The 19841-nt window shown below is 47.9% G+C and overlaps 1 protein-coding gene across 1 annotated transcript in view; it reads right to left on the minus strand.

Annotated features, from left to right (window-relative positions):
* DYSF (dysferlin) overlaps positions 1-19841 on the minus strand; it is a 178296-nt gene that overhangs the window by 85052 nt on the left and 73403 nt on the right. The window contains exons 25-29 of the mRNA XM_056855187.1: positions 19240-19406; positions 18068-18182; positions 17398-17503; positions 15171-15313; positions 6794-6967 (exon numbers count right to left, since the gene is read on the minus strand). Of these exons, the coding sequence (XP_056711165.1) occupies positions 6794-6967; positions 15171-15313; positions 17398-17503; positions 18068-18182; positions 19240-19406 (705 nt within the window). The remainder of the gene's footprint in view (positions 1-6793; positions 6968-15170; positions 15314-17397; positions 17504-18067; positions 18183-19239; positions 19407-19841) is intronic.

The following is a 19841-nucleotide window of genomic DNA, read 5'->3' on the forward strand; positions in this document are numbered from 1 at the left end:
CTTAGAGCAGGGCGCTCTGTATCGACCTTCCCACCCCAAAGATGGAGAGGAAGGCAGATACCTTTTTTTATACCTAGAGAACTAGCAAGGTAGATTAGGATAGAGTACCCTTGTTTGTCCTTTCCTATCCAAGTTGTATTTCCACAATAAATGTATCTTTAGTTTACTTAGAGCAAATGACTGCTCCTTTTTATTTCCACACACGCACGCATGGCTGAGCTTCTGCTGAACGCTAAGCTTGAGGCACTCTGCTAAATACAGGAATATCTCCACAGCAGATATTCCAACAGGAAGGATGGAAGGCTGAGTCAACCTTGAGCCGGCTACCTGAAACAGACTTCCGTCGGGATCAAACTCAGGTCGCGAGCAGAGCTTTTGACTGCAGTACTGCAGCTTACCACTCTGCGCCACAGGGCTCTCTACTCTCCTCTTAAAGACTTCCAAATCTATTATTTGGGGCCTCCCCACCACCACCACCGCTGGCCTTTCTGCAGCTGTTCTCTGATGCTTCATGCTGAATTTCAAGAACTGAAGCTTAAGGATAGAATCTGGGTTCATGGACAATCCATACAGACAGTCGTTGTTCATCAGCCATCATATCAAGAGACGTCTGATGTCCCACTAATGAATCAAGCAACAGACTGTCAGACCCAGTTCCTACCACATCAATGATCCTGCATTGAGCAGGGGGCTGGACTAGATGGCCTGCATGGCCCCTTCCAACTCTATGGTTCAATGATTCTAAGCCTCCCTCCCATCACCAAAGCACGTCCTGCCCTGGGCCTGACACACTGCAAATTCAATGCTACTATGATTCGCCTGAGATTTGAGCTAATAAGCAGCTCAGGGGTGAGACTTGTAATCTTAATTCATTAATGAGCAATAATAATGACTAGAATTTTTCAAAAAAAAATCAAATTAAGTAATTTGATTCAACAGCTGAACAAGCAGCTCAAGTTCTGAATAAGCGAGGTTGCCATGGTAAGATTGCCACTCTTTGACATGACTGGGAATGAGACATAAGCTCAGAATTCAGGCCTGGCCCCTGAGGTCAAGCTGCTCTTTCCCTGAAGCGCTGGAAAAGGCCACTCTCCAGAAACCGTAAAATCTGGCAGAATCGTTTCAAGAAGTATTCAGCAAATAGCCAAGGAACCACAAAGAAGGAACCCAGTAATCCCAATTTATGAGACCTCTGGAGATGATCCAGGATGACCTACTGCACTTGAGCATTCAGAGCTGGCTCCAGGTCTTCAGAGAGTCAGTACTGTGCCACAGGGTCTACTCCATGAGCCAGGCTGCAGGCCCATCACCTGCCCAGGTATGCTCAGTGCACACGGAAGAGAGCAACTGGGTCAGGGCCTGGAAGAGCTCTGCCTTCCCCCCTGGACAAGGCTGCCTTCATCTTGCAAAGCTCTCAAGTGTGAAGCTGCCTGGATCTTGAGAGGATGCCTTCGTTAGGACTGACTAGTCTTGATAATACAGGCTGAAAATTTTTGAGTCACACAGAATTTTTTGCCAACAGCTTCCAGAAGAACTTTAAATAGAGGGAAGTGGGTATGAAACAGGCATGGAGGTCTTGCTTGCAGACCCGAGCTCAATGTATGAAAAAGGAAGAGGACAAACAGAAACCGATGGAGAACCACCTGCCGCAGAAGTCTCACTGGTAGTGTTGCCAGCTCTGGGTTGAGCAATTCCTGGAGGTTTTATGGATAGAGCCTGGGGGAAGGCGGGGTTTGGGGAGGGGAGGGGAGGGACTTCAGTGGGGTGCGATTCTCCAGCCAAGATCTCGGGAGCCTCAGAGTCTTCCCTTGGGGAATGGAAGTGCTCTCTTCCCCCACGGCCCGTGGCCCTTCTGCTCCCTCATAGCAACGGCTCCCTCCTTCCGCATTTCCCACAGGCTTTGCATCTGATGTTGCAGAGGCTCTGCTTCCATGTACCCCATACCAATGACCCCTCCACTCACCAAGGAGACTCCCTGTTGTCTCCACCCTCTCTCCACTCAGCACACTCACAATCCACTGCTAAAGATGGGACAGGTGGACTTGGTGGATTATTGGTCTGACCCACCAAGGACCTCAAGAGGTTTCATACTCCCTTACCTGAAGGCTGAAGGTAGGGCTGAGAATGTATACAGGATAATCTAGGCATCTCTAGACCAGGAAAATGTCTTGAAAAGCCAAGGTTTAAGAGTTTATAACTCAGATTTTGCAAAGTTTACCTTGCTTGATGAAGAGTCATGGCCTTGCATTAACCTCTAAGGTGTTCTAGTAGCTCTGTAGCAGCCCTAATTGCCCAGATTAGCCTGATTTAGTTTAAGCTCAGAAGCTAAGCAGGCTTGGTACTTGGATGGGAGACCACCAAAGAAGAGTGGGGCTGCTATGCACAAGAAGGCAATAGCAAACCACCTCTGCCCCTCTCTTGCCCTGAAAACCCCACGTGGTGGAACTTTATGGGGTCACCGTGAGTTGGTTGTGACTCAATGGCCCACTTTAGTTTACATTGTAGGTCAATTTTAACTAACTAGCTGGAAACAGATGCCAGTGGAAGAGGAAGGGAATGCCTTTGGCTTCCAAGGACTCTCGACCCTCAGCCAAGGATTTTTGGGGTGCCGGGAGGGCTGCCGGGAATGGGGGAGGCAAGAAGATCCACTCATCAACTCCTTCTGTGAGCTTTTCTGTAGAATCCTCCCCACAGAAAAATCAGAATTCTTTCTGGCAGCTGAAGATGTTTTATAGTGTGTTTGTGCGCAAGTTTAAATATGTGATAAACTGTGAATTTGTTTTTAGTTTTTCCAAAGGGACTTTGATTTGAAATGAAAGACGGGGGGAAGACCGATGAACATACAGAGTGACTCCAAAATAGAAATAATAACATCAAACTGGCCAAAACAAAGAATGGTCCTGAGATATGCCTGCCAAGGGGACAGGCAGGGAGGCAGAGGGCCAAACTAAAAGGGTTCCCAGGCCTGAACCTAGAAACAGTGGGGCTTTAGGGCAGGTCATAGCAATGGGGAGATTTGTGCAATGCAGTGATGTCACTTCTGGGTAGTAGGTAGTAGAGAACTGATTCTCATATTGGAGAATAAAGTGATGTCATTGCGTTGAGTGACGGTCTAGGAATTTACCCAATCTCTATGGTAAAAACCATTGATTGGGGGAATTCCTAGAGAGTCGATCAACACGGTAATGTTCACGGTAATGAAACCCTGGAAGTGTCATTGCTGAATTGCACAACATCAGTCCCCACACACACACACACTTCCCCCTCCCGCACCACTTGGCTGAGTGCGAGTGGGGGATGGGGAGCATGGGTGAGGGTTTAGCCACCACTAGCGGGCAAGAGGCAACCCTACAAACTACAGGGTATTTTTTTAAATAACTTGCTTTTCTCTCAGCCACATTGCAGTGGTGGGGAACATCACTTTTGGAGCTTGTGGGAGCCCGATTTGGAGGGGGACCTGGCTTGCTTTAAAAGTATCATGTAGTTTGGCTCTCAACTGGTCTCCTTCAAACTGGGCACCTCCCGCCCAAAGTTGAAGAGTGATAACTCTGCGCATGCAGAAACTTCAACTGCAAAGGCCAGCAACAGGCCCCTACTTAAGACAGTGGACCAAGGTTAGGCTAAATGAGCGAAGGAATGACACCCCAGCAAAACAGGGGTCCCGCAGCAGCCTCCACATTGGGATGGAGCCTCCAGCGCTTGAGCAAGAAGCTTCTTGGCCTGTGTGCTGGTGCCCGCTTGGGGTAATAGAACGAGGAAAGAAGCTGCTGTGACCAGGACGGTCCCACCCTGCTCACTGCCTGATAGAAGAAGAAGAATTGGTTTTTATACCCCGATTTTCTCTACCTTTTAAGGAGTCTCAAAGTGGTTTACAATCCCCTTCCCTTCCCCTCCTCACAACAGACACCCTGTGAGGCAGGTGGGGCTGAGAGAGTTCGGAGAGAACTGTGACTGGCCCAAGGTCACCCAGCTGGCTTCATGTGTAGGAATGGGGAAACCAACCAGGTTCTCCAGATTAGAGTCCGCCGCTCTTAACTACTACGCCATGCTGGCTCTCATCCCGACTTGGCCTGGCTACAGATCCTTCCAGCTCAACTGTCTCCGGTTACCAGCACCAAGTTGGGAAATTCCTGGAGATTTTGAGCTGGAACCTGGAGACAGCAGGGTTTCGGGAGGGGAGGGGCCTCAGCAGGTATAACGGCATAGAACCCACCTTCCAAAGCAGCCATTTCCTCCAGGGCAACTGATCTCTGTCATAAGGAGATAGCTGGAATTCCAGGAGATCTCCAGGCCCTACCTGGAGGCTGGCAACTCTGATGGACTCTGGTGTTGTTTGTGAACTTTTCTACCCATGCATTTCTGCCTGTCCCTCCGTTTGCTTCTCAGGGCAGGCAAAAATGTGAAGACAGCCCTGGAGTGAGCTCAGGCAAGCGGTCATTGCAGCCCTGGCTGCCAGTGGGTGAGCCTACGCACACCATTAGGATCGCCACAGCCAGGATCCCACCCAAGTGGTCCCTGTGGCACTGCCAGCCTGTGGGGACCACTCGGCTCAGCTGGCTCCCAGCCGACAGGGGGGGCGCGCCAGGGCAGCAGCCCAGCAGGAACTGTCCCGGAACATTGCAGGGCCGGTCCGCTCCTCGGAGCGTGTCGTTAAGATGATACGGCGGGGAAACTTGGCCCGTTCTCAAGGTGAATGAGAATATACAGAAATTATTATTTTTTAAAAACCCCACATGACTAAATGTTATATATTAACTTGTTTAAAACTTAGTCCAAATGTCAAAAAGAAGGGAAGGACAAAATTTAGCATAAAGGAAAATCCAGAGGCTGGGGTAGTGGGGGGGGAGTATAATGGAGCCTTTGTGTTGGAGCCTTTGGTTCCCATTAGCTCCCTGAAAAGCCAAGAGATTATGAAATCCAATGTCTTAAGAAAGCCAGCATATTAGTTAAGAAAATAAATGGGGGGGGGGAGAGGCTGGAGGCAGGGGGGAGGCGGGGGCTGCGGGGCTTCTTGCCAGTCTCCTGCCTCACAGAAGCCTTCGTTTCAGTGGTGTTTCAATGGCTTGAGGACAGCCTGGGCAGGAGGGGGCAGCTGCCCTGCATGAGATCATCTGGATGGGGATGGCTGCCAGGACACCCAGGCCCAAACCAAGAACCTCATGGCTGATGTGGGGGGAGGGCTGGTCTAGGGAGTCACCAACATCCAGGTAAGTTAGGGTTGCCAACCTCCGGGTACTAGCTGGAGATCTCCTGCTATTACAACTGATCTCCAGTCGATAGAGATCAGGTCACCTGGAGAAAATGGCCGCTTTGGCAACTGGACTCTTTGGCATTGAAGTCCCTCCCCTCCCCAAACCCCACCTTCCTAAGGCTCCGCCCCAAAAACCTCCCACCAGGAGTGAAGAGGGACCTGACAACCCTAAGGTAAGGCCTGGAGTTCTCCAAGGGGTCCCATTCCTCTAGTGGGGCAGGAGATTCCCTGGCCCACCATTCCCATTGGAGAAAAATTTGGCTCGCCCCTGACCACTGCCATTGGCCGAACGCATCACTTCCTATAGCTGCACCATTACTGACCAGGTCTGAGTTGAACCCCATGGGAGCACACAATGGTTGTACCTTGCTTGGGTTGATAAAATACCTTGAACTGTCCCAGAGTTGGGCCTTCTGCCCTTCTGCTCCCTGTACTTCAGGGCCCAGCCCTAGATCTAGATTTGGTGTCCCTCTCAGTCCCCCAGTTCAGTCCAGGAGCCAGGACAGGAAAGAACCCATTCTAAGTCTGGATTTGGGTCCGGCCACACGCAGCCTCAGCTTCCTAGAGGCACCTAGTTGGCCACTGTGTGGACAGACTGCTGGACTTTATGGTCCTTGGTCTGATCTAGCATAGCCTTTCTTATGTTCTTATGACACTGAAATGAAACTTATTTCAAGAGAATGTCACCTCTCGCCATTTGCACAAGAGTAAAAGAGGGGCACTCATAATGCATTTGGATCGTCCCTAGACAAAACTCACAGAGGGGAGCAGAAACATTACCCACAGGTTTCTGTTCACACCAAGCCAATCAAAGTTCAGAAGCGGGGGGGGGGGGGGGACAAGGGCAGCTTCTCCTCCCTTTCCATGTATTCAGTCTATAAACATTCCTACTGTCTGTCATGGGCTGAAATTCACCTTGAATGGGATTTCGTTCAAAGTAGAGAAAGGTTGCATGAGAAGACTGAGAGGTGATTTGATAACCATCTTCAAGTACTTGAAGGGCTGTCATATGGAGGACGGTGCCAAGTTGTTTTCTGTTGCCCCAGAAGGTCGGACCAGAACCAACGGGTTGAAATTAAATCAAAAGAGTTTCCGTCTATTAGGAAGAATTTTCTAACAATTAGAGAGGTCCCTCAGTGGAAAAGGCTTCCTCGGGAGGTGGTGGTGGGTTCTCCTTCCCTGGAGGTTTTTAAGAAGAGGGTAGATGGCCATCTGTCAGCAATGCTGATTCTATGATCTTAGGCAGATCATGAAAGGGAGGGCATCTTGGCCATCTTCTGGGCATGGAGTAGGGGGTCACTGGGGGTGTGTGGGGGGGAGGTAGTTGTGAATTCCCTGCATTGTGCAAGAAGTTGGACTAGATGACCCTGGTGGTCCCTTCCAGCACTATGATTCTATGGTGCTGTGGCAGGTCATGGTGACGTCCCCCTTCAATTTTTCAGCTTCCCCTTGACTGCCCTCTTTGCATTCATTCTGAAAATACGGGGGGGGGGGTGTTATCGGAAAATGCAAGAAGGACAACACACCAAGGTGGGCACCTACCAGGGCGCCCTCCAACGCGAAGACAGCAGCTGCTCCTGTCTGCTCCAGGGGCTCCATCCGACGCCTCCAACGGCAGCGGCGGAAAGAGTCGGTTTTGCGGCATTTCAGGTGGAACTTCCAGCCAAAGAGGGAGGCGTACTCCCAGCCGCCCCCTTCCAGCTCCTCCTGTCGGTGCTACAAGAAAGGAAGGAAGGGAAGCGGGCTCATTTTCATAGATATTTCTCAAGCTGATCTTGTATCGAAATAAATGGAACTGGGTCAATAAAAAGGAGCAGCATCCCATACGGGGAGGGGGAACCCCATTTGTGGAGATAGGGGATCTATCCATTTCCTGAAAACCTATCAAAGAAGAAGCACATCTATCATCTCCATAAATTTGTTCTGCAATCACTCATTTCTTTATAGATGCAGGTGAATGCCCTGCATCTATACTACCCTGCTAGTTGGTAGGAGTAGGATAAAATTCAAGTCCAGTAGCACCTTAAAGAACAAAAAATTATTTTCCAGAGTATAATCTTTTGTGAGTCAAAGAAGGGAGCTTTGACGAAGTGTGCTTTGACTCATGAAAGCTTATATCCTGGGAAATTGTGTTGGTCTTTAAGATGCTACTAGACTCGAATTTTTCTCATTTCTTTATGCTTAGCTCTAAATCTACCTTGGTGAGGGCCACAGGCATATACAGCTTCGAAAGGAGATAGATTTATGGAGGAGAGGCCTATTAGTGGCTACTAGCCATGTTCACTAAAGGGAACCTCCACATTCAGAGGCAGTCAATCTCTGAATACCAGTGCCAGGAGGCAACATCACTGGAAGGCCTTGGCCTCTATGCCCTATTCCTGGACCTTCAAAGGAACTAGTTGGCCACTAGGATGCTGTACTAGATGGACCCTCACTGGTCTGATCCAGTGGGTCTCTTCTGACGTTTTTATCAGGGGAAGGCCTCAGCCTCTATGCCTTGTTGGTCTAGAGAAACTGGTTGGCCACTGTGTAAGATGGGATGCTGGACTAGATAGACCACTAGTCTGATCCAGCAGGGCTCTTCTTATGTTCTCAGTGCACACATGAACCACACATAAAGCTTCTTTATACTGAAGCAGGCCCTTTGTCCATCAAGGCCAGTACTGTCTACTCAGAGTGGCAACACCTCTCCAGGGTCTCAGGTTGAGGTCTTCCTCATTACTTAATACCTGATGTTTTAATTGGAGATGCCTGAGATTGTACCTGGGACCTTCTGCATGCCAAGCAGAGGCTCTGCCATGGAGCCATCACCCTTCCCCCAAGTTTAAACTGTTTGTGATGCTCCCTAAATAATAGGGTTGTCAACCTCCAGGTACTGGCTGGAGTTCTCCCGCTGTTACAACTGATCTCCAGCCGATAGAGTTCAGTTCACCTGGAGAAAATGGCCACTTTGGCAATTGGACTCTATGGCAAGGGTTGCCATGTCCCTCTTCGCAACCGGTGGGAGATTTTGGGGTGGAGCTTGAAGAGGGCGGGGTTTGGGGAGGGGAGGGACTTCAATGCCATATAGTTCAATTGCCAAAGCAGCCATTTTTATCCAGGTGATCTGATCTCTATTGGCTGGAGATCAGTTGAATTAGCAGGAGATACCTGGCAGTCGGCCACCTTATCTATGGTATTGAATTCCCTCCCCAAGCCCCGCCCCCCTCAGTCTCCACCCAAAACCTCCCGCCGGTGTCAAAGAGGGACCTGGCAACCCTACTACTTATTTATTTTATACTTACATATATATTTTTAAAGCAGCATTTGGGGGTGTGTGGATGGTTAGTCTTGACTGATCTGAACACAGTCAACTTACTAAACCCAGTATTTTCAGATTGCTGGGAATGTCCTATAAATTTCCATTTTGGAAAAAAAAATGCTTGCAAGAGAAGTGATCCAGAAATTGCTGACATTACTCAATGCAAAGGACAACGTGCCAGGGGAGTTTCCCCAGAGGGACGAGACAAAAGGAATGGGGATCTCAGAGAAGGGGCCATCCTTGTCCACACCTTCTTTAAGAAAAATATGCTGCTCTGTGAGCTTCTCTCATTCCAGTGGACCATCCTCCTCGAGATCTCCTCTGGCTATTGATGGCAGCCAGGCCCACCGAACCACGGACGCCTCCCCCTCACCACCACAGGGAAGGCCTTGTGTTCACAGTTCATCTGAGGTGCACGCCACGGGCCAAGCCCTTCTCGGGTCACCAGCCCAGCAGTGACTCAACATGCCTCCTACCCACAACACCTGGTATTTTCCTTGGCCGCCTCTGGGCAACTCCAGGCCCCGTTCGCTCAGGAAGCGCTGAAGTAATTGCACAGAGGAATATGGCGTTAATAGCCACAGGCCCAATCCATCTGAAACAACTCCTGGGCGAGAATTCAAAGAAGAAAACCCTGGTGGATTGTGCCCAACCTTGCTTTCCATGGCCGATGGTTTCAAAATGGTGGAATTTGTCCACCAACATCTAGACGAAAATTGGAGGGCTTGCTGCCAGATTCTTTGGGTTTAATCCTGAGCATTTCCGTTCGTTTTATTTTTATCCTGCTATCCCTCCAAGGGGAAGGGAATGCGGCATGGTGTAGCCGGAGCTTGTGAGATCTCAGAAGTTAAGCCAGGTCGGTACTTGGAAGGGAGACCACTGAGGAAGACTCAGCAGAAGAAGAAGGCAATGGCAAACCACCCCTGCTTCTCAGTTGCCTTGAAAGCCCCTTGCTGGGGTTGCCTTAAATCAGCTGCAACTTGACGGCACTTTACACACGCACAGAGTCCATCCTGAGAATCATATTCTTTAAGAGCAAAAGCATTGAGCCTTAACCACTTTGAAGAAAACCTTGAAAACAAATTGGTGAAACCTCAGAAGTGGAGAAGAGGCATGAAAAAAGTTAAGCAAAAAACCGCCAGTCTTCAGCCAGTGATGTTTCATTCCTCTGTGCACAGAATTTCCAGGAGTGCCGGAAGCAGAATAAATTATATCTGATCGCTAATTATATGCAAAACATTTTAATCTTCAACCCAGAGCTCAACTTTTCTTCCCCGCTCCCCCGCGGAAGAGGCCTTCGAAGAGAAATTAATGTTGCTGGGCAATGAATTCACCTCAGCAGGCCTCCTTCTCCAGAGAGGCCTCTGAGGGCCAAACAAGATGGCAGACACACAAACATGCCAGCCAATGTCCATGGGACCATATAGAAGGGCTAGCAGGGGGTCTATTTTCAGTGTCCAAAATCATACTCGCTCAAGCGAGGGGGGCCAAATCCTCCCTTACCTGACATGGGAGGACACCAAACTTCTTTCTTCCCCATCCTACTTTTGTTCCAGAAGTTAGCAAGATGGAGAGAAAGTGCCTTAAGCAATGAGTTGTGGGGAAGTTAGGCATAGGCGCTGCTTCCCTCACAGGTTTGATTCCAATTATTTATTTATTTTATTTAAAACATTTATTAGCCACCTTTCTTCCTTATGGAGCTCAAGGTGGCTTACGATATAAATAAAACACATACAATACAGTACATAAAAATACATAAAACCAAATTTTAAAATCACAGTTCGGGACTGCTATAATCAAGTGCAGTCCTAAATAAAACCGACTTCAGCTGCTTCCTAAAGATTGAAAGTGAGGGGGCCAGGCGCACCTCCCTGGGGAGTTTGTTCCAAAGTCATGGGGCAACCACAGAAAAGGCCCTCTCTTATGTGCCCGCCATCCATCCAACCCCTGCTTTACACAGGAACAAAGCAGGCACAGGAAAAGATGGCTGCCTCCACAGTCCCTGCTTTGACTCTCAGTTTGTACCATAGTTGCCAACCTCCAGGTGGTCCCTGGATATTTCCCAGAATTACAATTGGTCTCCAGGCTACATAAATCAGTTTCCCTAAAGAAAACAGTTGCTTTGGAGGGTGGACTCAATGGCGTTGTACCCTGCTGAGGTCCTTCCCCTCCCCAGGTTCCACTCCCAAATCTCCAGGAGTTGGCAACCTTAGTTTGTACCCTGACGGTGCTGGGGCTCCAATCTGACCCAAACGTTTTGCCCTTCCTCCCTAGATGAGTTGGCACAAATTAGGCTAGGCAGTGCTTGGTAAAAAGCACCCTCCATGTTCTCAGAGGCTCGCCGCTCTACAGTCAGTTGATATGGGAGAGGTACAAGCCACAGGTGTATTACAGGGTGCTGGAGCCAAGCTCTGCGAAGCAAGGCCTCCATTGACGGATGTCCTGTCATGCCCAGCAAGATGTCCACTGTTCTGCCTTAGCCGCTGTCAGAAAACAGAAGGAAACCAGAAAGGCAACTGCTGTACTAGCATCCCCTCCCCAACAGCTCTCTTTCTACTGACAGGTTTAAGTCTTAAGTTATATCAAAGTCCAGCAGCACATTACTGAAGAAGAAGAGTTGGTTTTTATATGCCAACTTTCTCTACCACTTAAGGGAGAATCAAACTGGCTTACAATCACCTTCCCCTCCCCACAACAAACACCCTGTGAGGTAGGTGGGGCTGAGAGAGCTCTATCAGAGCTGTGACTAGCCCAAGGCCACCCAGCTGGCTTCATATGTAGCAGTGGGGAAACAAATCCAGTTCACCAGATTAGCGTCCACCACTCATGTGGAGGAGTGGGGAATCAAACCCAGCTCTCCAGATCAGAGTCCATCGCTCCAAAACATCACTCTTAACCACTACAAGATCAACAAATTTCAGGGCATATGCTTTCTAGAGGCAAAACTCTCTTCGTCGAATACGGGTAGGAATAGGGATCTCGGAGATTTTTTATCTTAGTAGAAGATGGAAGGGATGCTGTCAATAATGCTTGTAAAGGATGCAAAGGTACAATTGTAATCAGCTTGATTAGAGTGGAGGGGAAATGCTTGGGGGCAGAAAACTGGCAACTGTAGTAAGATAAGAATCCCTTGTCCCTATTCAGCTCTAGGGGGCCCATTGTTCTGAATTTGTGAATTAACTCAAGTTCAGCAGTCTCACATTGCTATTTCCCCTTGAAATTATTTTTGCTTGAGGACACCCTTCTCACCTTGGCTGGGATACAAGGACTCAGAGATCTCCATTCCTACTCATACTAGTGTTGACTCTTGGGAGCCAGAGTGGTGTAGTGGTTAAGAGCAGTGGTTTGGAGCAGTGGACTCTGATCTGGAGAATCGGGTTTGATTCCCCACTCCTCCACATGAGCGGCTGACGCTAATCTGGTGAACTGGGTTGGTTTCCCCATTCCTCCACATGAAGCCAGCTGGGTGACCTTGGGCCAGTCACAGTTCTATGAAAAGCTCTCTCAGCCCCACCTATCTCACAGGGTGTCTCAGCCCCACCTATCTCACAGGGGAAGGGAAGGTGATTGTAAGCTGGTTTGATTCTTTCTTAAGTGGTAGAGAATGTCAGCATATAAAAACCAACTCTTCTTCTTCTCGAAAGGCTACACCCAGAAAATCCTGTTGGTCTTTAAGGTGCTACTGATCCTGAATCTTGTTCTACTGCAGACCAACACGGCTACCCTCTGAAACTAAGGGTGAAAATGCATGGTCGCTTTAGCCTCCTTTATTCCCTGTTTCAGCCAGGATCGAACTCATGCGTTTTCGCCAAACGTGCATTTGATCCTGGCTGAAACAGGGAATAAAGGAGGCTAAAGCAACCATGCGTTTTCGCCCTAAGACTTAAGCGTTTCTCTCTTGAAAGCTGCTTGATGGGACCCGTCCAGCATCTGCAGGCCAAGGGAGACACCTAGAGGAGAGCCAAGCCTTGCCGAGGAAACTCGGGCATCCGGCCCCATCAGTGGCTCAGCTTTGCCTCCAAGTGTCGGCAAGAGTCTTTGACTTCTGGGGCATTTTGCAGTTGTTTTTCCAAGGGACACCTTTTTCATGCAAAGCAGCTACAGGTAGAAAAGAGGGAAGGGAAGACAAGCTGTTTGAACTCATTCCTCACCAGCTGAAATGCTCCCCCCAGACCTCAGGGAGAAAAGCAGCTAGGGGGACATTCATTTGTTTATTTGCTGCAATCAAGTTTTGATTTTTATCAAAAGGCAGTTTACAGTGTAACAAAACAGGGGTCCGGTGGGGCATCTTCAACATCTTCAGAGATGGGTTTTCTGGGCCAAACTAAACGTGGCGGAGAACTTGTGGCTGCTGTGAGTTCGCCTTCGCCATTTTAAAGTGATTTGAAAATGAGACCGCAACATTTTCAAATACTTTAAAATGGAGACGGCAAACTTGCAGCAGCCACGAGTTCTCCGCCACGTTTAGTTTGGCTCTAGTCACAACCAGCAAGATAACGACTTGGCTACCTCAGCACCTTAGGTTTTTCCATCATAAAAAGATTAGCAGATTAAAGTCCATGAAATTATTCCACAGATTCGAGAATACTGGGAGTGGGATTGAAGAATGCCTTCCGGCCACCTCCCCCTCAGCTCCTACCTCACTCACCTGCAGTTATTTTTGCAGGTGAGTAAAGAAAGACCCCAGCCACAGAACAACAAGAGATTCAAAACAGATAAAAGGAAGTATTTTTCCACGCAATGTATAGTTAAATTGTGGAACTCCCTGCCCCAGGATGTGGTGATGGCTGACAACTTGGAAGGCTTTAAGAGGGGAGTGGACATATTCATGGAGAATAGGGCTATCCATGGCTACTACTAGTCAAAGTGGATACCAGTCATGATGCATACCTATTCTCTCCAGGATCAGAGGAACATGCCTATTACATTAGGTGCTGTGGAGCACAGGCAGGACAATGCTGCTGCAGTCGTCTTGCTTGTGGGCTTCCTAGAGGCCCTGGTTGGCCACTGTGTGAACAGACTGCTGGATTTAATGGGCCTTGGTATGATCCAGCAGAGCTTTTCTGATGTTTTTATATCATTTGGTCCTTCCATTAATAATGTTGTGCTAGGTGCTGTACAGAGCCATAAGTGAGCCTGGCCCTGTAAGCATCACTAGCCACATTGGATAGACAAGATAAGGAGGGCTGAGAAGTTAGAGATAAGCAGGTGAGCGGAAAGAGATGAAGAAGGCACTCAAAGCCTCATGGGGACCAGAGGCCTTTCCAAGAGGGACTGAATTCTCAATATTTATCTAACACAGCGTGCCAGGTACGGTACAGAAGACAAGGGTGGCACAGTCCTTCCCCAGAGGAATGCTAGTCTAAAACTGCAGATTTTTTTTTATTTTAACATTTTATTTATGAGATTAGGGTGATACAAAAGGAAAAAATAAGGGAAGGGTAAGACATTAAGTAAAAAAACAACAACAATGTAATATATAGAAACAGTATAACAATTTCCGTTGAAAGTAAACTCATCGTATTTGAAATATTAATCATTTGTAGAACACTATATCTGAACAGAAAAATACATGTTGAAATGTAGAAATCATTCAAATTGTCTATCTATTACACATTGAAAATATAACATAGTAAAACTGCAAATTTTTTTTTTTTTTAAGAGCTTTCCAGGGATGCAAAAGAGGAGGCAGAGGCCCTGCGGGTCACTCATCCGTTCCTTTCTGTCCCGCAATGGTCACTGGTCAAACACATTTTTTGCAGGCAGGGCTGGGCAGCAGTTCTGCAGCAAGCCCAGAATATCAGACAATGTTCTTACGAAGGCACCGAAGCCACCTCCCGAAAAATCTCAAATAATCTTTTTTTCTTAGTTACTAGCCATTTGGGTGCCAAGCATATAGGGGGCTGTAGTGCCCAGTGGTTCCTGCTCCCTCCCCATCATTTACCAATTGAGAATACTTTATGGAAGATGCAGAAAGAATTATTCCATACAGGAGATGGTACACAAAATGGGCAGTGCTTAGGAACCATCCGTATTTTTGTATTTTGTTAGTTTTAAGTTTCAAATTTGGGATTTCATTCTTTTAAATTTAGTTTTTTGGCTAATTTTACTGTTGATTATATTATTGTATCTGTATGTTACCCGCCCTGAGCCGGGCTTCGGCTGAGGAGGTTGGGCTATAAATCACAAAATAAACAAATAAACTCACTGTGCACAATTTACACATGGCTCTGGAATCATTGGTTTGTTTGTTTTGCAAGCGGCAACATGCACAAAGGCATCCACTAACTGATGTCTAGGATAAGCCCTTTAGTGGGACAACCGTGACGGATACTAAACCTGGTGAGGGTCACCAGCTTGCTCCCTGCTTTTAAATAACAATTAAGTGCTGTCAAGTTGCAGCTGACCCTTGCATTTTCAAGGCATCACAAAAGCCTCTGAAGACGAGCCTTTACTTACTTTATTTGCAGTTCGTCTTTTTTGCTGAATCCAGCTTCCCTGGAAGCGGGAAAACGAGTGCACGAGCAACCATCACACCATTACCACACATGAATCTTGAGACAAGATGGAAGGAATCCAATTTGTACCTGCCAGTTTCTCAGGCAGCCGCACACTCACCTTTTTCAAAGCCTCCATCTGTGTGAGGTCTCTCCTGCGTAGCCTAACCCACCGCCTGCGTCGGTTCGTGTGGTACATCTTCTCAGCCGGCACCCAGGCCTTCGGCTTACGGTCTGGAGGGATGGTGATGCCGTACTCCCAGCCTCAGAGACGAGAGAGGAAAGCAAGGACGTGCTCAGCTTTTTCGCATTTCACTGTCACGGTGGCTCTCTTGACCCCCCAAGAAACTAAAAATGTGATGTGAAGTCCACAGGTCTGGCCGTATTTTGAAACTTGACTCCAGCGCTTCACAATTCAAAATGTACACACTCAATGAAATTAATCCTCAAGCCTCGCCGAGAACATTTATGGCCTTTAAAAATCTAACTCCGACATTTTATTCCCTGTTTTTTCTGGAATTACGAGAGCCAACTGCATCCATTATGGGAATATGGCAAAATAAAAGCCTATAAAGGGGAACTGGGAGAATTCAAATTTTAACAGCAAACTTGACTAACTTCTGAGCTCACTTCAGTGGAGAGTTTCATACTGCCTCTCAAGAGATAAAGCAAATGAGTCAACATCCAGAGGATGCCGTGATGGCCACAGGCAGAGATGGCTTTTAAAGGAGATTAGACAGGTTCATGAAGGAGAGGTCTATCAGTGGCCACTAGCCACAGTGACTAAAGGGAATTTCCACGTTCAGAGACAGTTAACCTCTGAATCCCAGTGCCAAGAGGAAAAATCAGGGGGAGGCCTCAGTCTCTATGCCCTGTTGTTGGCCCTCCAGAGGAATTGGCTGGCCACTGTGTGAGACAGGATGATGGACAAGATGGACCACTGGTCTGATCCAACAGGGCTCTTCTGATGTTCTTATGTTCAGCATCCCCAGGAAGATCAGGAGCTCTTGCCTCCAAACATCCGAGGCTGGTTTATATGGAGTCAGCACCATTTTCTCTGACAAGGCAAGTCTCAGCACTCTCTTCTCTGACAAGGCAAGTCTCAGGTATACAAGCATCTGCTACCTGAAGGCCACCAGTGGAGATGCTGGCAGGTCCATGAATGGAGCTCCCAGTGGCTTCTTTAAAATCAAGCTTACGGGAGCCTAGCACCAATCACAAACGCCCCATAAGGAAAAGGATGTTGTGACGGGCCCTGGCCACGTGGCAAAGCCTCTGCTTGGCATGCAGGATGTCCCAGGTTCAATCCCCAGCATCTCCAGTCAAGGACCAGCCAGGAGGTGATGTGAAAGACCTTTCCCAGCCTGATACCCTGGAGAGCTGCTGCCAGTCTGAGCAGACAATACTGACCTTGATGGGCCAAGGGTCTGACTCAGTATAAGGCAGCTCCATGAGTTCAAGCCTTCCCCACTGCACTGTTTCCTGCTCTGAATCAGCCCAGTGCAGCTTCTGTTTGTGACAATGGAGCAACTGTAGATCTCTTGGTGAAGGGACTTGTATCATTGTCCCAGTGGAACAAATAGCTGCTCTCCACAGGGGCATTTCAGATCATGTAAACAGTGCAGGCAGGAAGACTTCCCCCAACTGCAACAGAGTACTGACTGCATTCAGAAGGGGTGCAGGGGGCACTCCTAATTTTTAAAGGGAAAAATGCTGGAATACCCATTCATGGAACCATGCCTAGTTTGGCCCTGAGCACCCCTAACAGGACACTCCAAGGATGGAACCCACCTGGGACTTCATGTGTGCAAGCAGGAACTTTACCCCTGAGCCACAACCCATCCCAATAGCAATTATTCTTCCCAAGTGGAGTCACTTCTCTTTAAGGCCCAGACATGTGCCCATGTAAATAAGGGTTGTTGTTTCTAGTGGATGGCCTTCACAGATCCCAAAGGAAAAACAGCAACCCATAAATGTACATGAGAGAAACCCTGGTACCCTTTACTGGGGTAAATAGGGGTTATTGTTTCCAAATAATTACCCTGAGACACCAGCCTAACTTTGTTATGAGAACAAGCACAGAGATCCACTATAGGGATCTGGTGGATTAAGAAGGCTGAGTGGATCTAGCGTACTAAGAAGACTGAGTGATGAAACTGGGCTTGGTTGGGGAGCAGATGTCACTTTGGATGGAGGGCAGAGTAAAGGGGGTTTAAGGAAAATCTGGAGCGAGGCCAACTCTGAACCCTATTGCCTTGTTTATTGGATTGGATTGACTTCTTCTGCATAATCAGCCTTGAGTCCCAGTGAGAAAGCTGGACTATAAAGAACATAAATCAAATAACTACCTCTCTCATCGACTGCTCTGTTGAGGTCGGTGTCCCATTCCAGATCTTCCCATTTCCACCCCGGTGGACATTCAGTTTCATCTTTGGGCAGCACCTTCTCCCCATTCTGGAAGAGAAGCAGAGATTCCAATGAAATTCACACCTGCTCAGAGGAACAACATGTGCAAGAGAGAGAGATGGATGGATTTCATCACTGTGTCCAATAGCCGAAGGATGATCCTTTTGCAGACTGACCCAGATGTTCAATGGGGCAGCCCCAGACCATCACTCAGGGGTCTGCAAACCCAGGGAACTCCCCAGATTTGGAGAAAATCTGAATTTAGAGAACTAATTTTGGAGTGACCCCCCCCCCCTCCAAGAAAACCTTACCGGGTGCATAAAGCAAGCCACCAAAACCCAGGGAGCATTTTGGGCTGCCACCCAGAGAGGGTATGGACATCTGCAGTAGGCAGGCAGCAGTGGCCAAGGCCAGGAGGAGGAGCAGAAGCAGGCAGTGGCCAGCTGGGCAATGGGGCATGCGGATGGAAATGGGGCATGCAGAGAAGAGTTGGAGCTGGTGGCAAGAATCGCCATCACCCACAGGTCCTCACAGAGATATGCACCCCGCTTTCTGTTTGCTAATCTAAACAATGCCATTCCTATGGAAACATTCAAAGAGAGGTGTCCTTACCACGTCCATATAGGCCTCAGCCATGTGGATCCACTGACCCCCTGGAAGGCGCACTTGATTCTCAAACACTTCCTCCACAAAGCTTGTGTGCCCAGCGTCTGTGTCGTACAGCAGCCTGTGATGAGGGGGAGGGGGGGAAACAAAAGGATTCAGAGAGGACTCAATTTTCCCGATTTTAGAACAAAAAAGCCCGCTAGAGCTAGAGCTGTTGCCATTCCAAACCCAGGTTGTTTCACACAATACTTTGCTTGTCAACAAAATAATCTTTGGTCTACCTGAGGCCTGCCTCCATGGTAAGAAACATAATGAGCAAACCTGGTAGCCATATTTGCAGGAACGTTGTTTCCAGCATATGCACTCTGCTGAGTCCCACATTATTCTTCTCTAGACAAGGAGAAGTTGGAACTGCTCGTGTGAAAATATACGTTTCGTGCAACCCGACAGATAAGATTTGCAAAAGTGCTGAAAAGGATTTCATCTCTCTCCACCCCCTCCCTGCTCTGACTAGCTTAGAAAATTCCATCACCATTAATTTGATGTACTTTTTCCCAGACTTCTTGGCATGCAGTTTTTAAACTCTTGGGCCTCTTTCTTCATGGTCAGGATCCTGAGGGATCTTTAGAGCCCCATGAAGAAACAGAGCTGATGAGAATGGAGCACCAGAAACTGGTGGATGCACCAAGGGCATGAGAGAGGTTGTCATGGCAGAAATAATAATCTACAGACCATGTCTTGTTTTTCCTAATGTCAGTGAACTGGGAGGTTGAGACCTTGCCCTAAGATCACATCTATTTATTCGTTCCCCAGAGTAGAAGCAACAAGAGAAAAGGTTCTGCTTGACACCGAGAAGTCCACAGAGATACAGCAATGCTGATTCTATGAACTTAGGAAGTTCATGAGAGGGAGGGCACCTTGGCCATCTTCTGGGCATGGAGTAGGGGTCACTGGGGGTGTGGTGGGGAGGTAGTTGTGAAATTCCTGCATTGTGCTAGATGACCCGGTGTCAGCTATATAACTCTTCATTGCATTGTTTTGTATGGTAGAAGTTTGGGTGAAAAGTATTATTTTAAATTAATTTGTCCTGCAAACTCTGCTCCTGATTGAGCCCCATAGAACCTCCAGCCACAAAGGAAGGAGGGCAGCCCCCCAAGATATCGTGGTTGGGCACTCACGTCTTTTCGGGGCTGACAAACCACTCCCCGGCCCAAGCCCAGCCAGCGCAAGGCCTGAAACTCTCCTTTGGCAACTTGATCCTGCCTGTGACGTCAGAATACTTGGGGTAGGTCAGGCCAGTGGTGCCCCAGTTTCCAACCAACGCCAGCTTGGTTTGATTTTCATACTGAGAAAGAAAAGACAGAAAGGTGTTCAAGCAAGAAAAGGGTGAAGCATATCTACCAAACACAAAGATGCATCACCCACGGAAGCCCCATATTAATCATTGCAATTTTTTAAAAAAGCAACGTCTATTCATTGATTATTTATAGCCCGCTTTGTCTCTAAATCTCAGGGCAGATTACAAAATATAAAACAATGCAGTCAAAAGGCATAAGACAACCCATACACAATTGGATAGAACTGGGATTGCAAATTAAGAAAGCAATTCTGTGGAGAAATGCCCTTCCTCTAGAGATCACATTTATATTCCAATAATGGTATCGGTACCCTAAATATTGCCAGTTGGCTAGAAGTTCATACTTGACAAAAGAGGAAATGTATGTGTGTGTGGGGGGGGGGTGAATGATCAAAGCCAAAACACAGAACATTGCATTATTTA

Source organism: Euleptes europaea, chromosome 9, assembly GCF_029931775.1.
Source record: "Euleptes europaea isolate rEulEur1 chromosome 9, rEulEur1.hap1, whole genome shotgun sequence".
NCBI lineage: Eukaryota > Metazoa > Chordata > Lepidosauria > Squamata > Sphaerodactylidae > Euleptes > Euleptes europaea.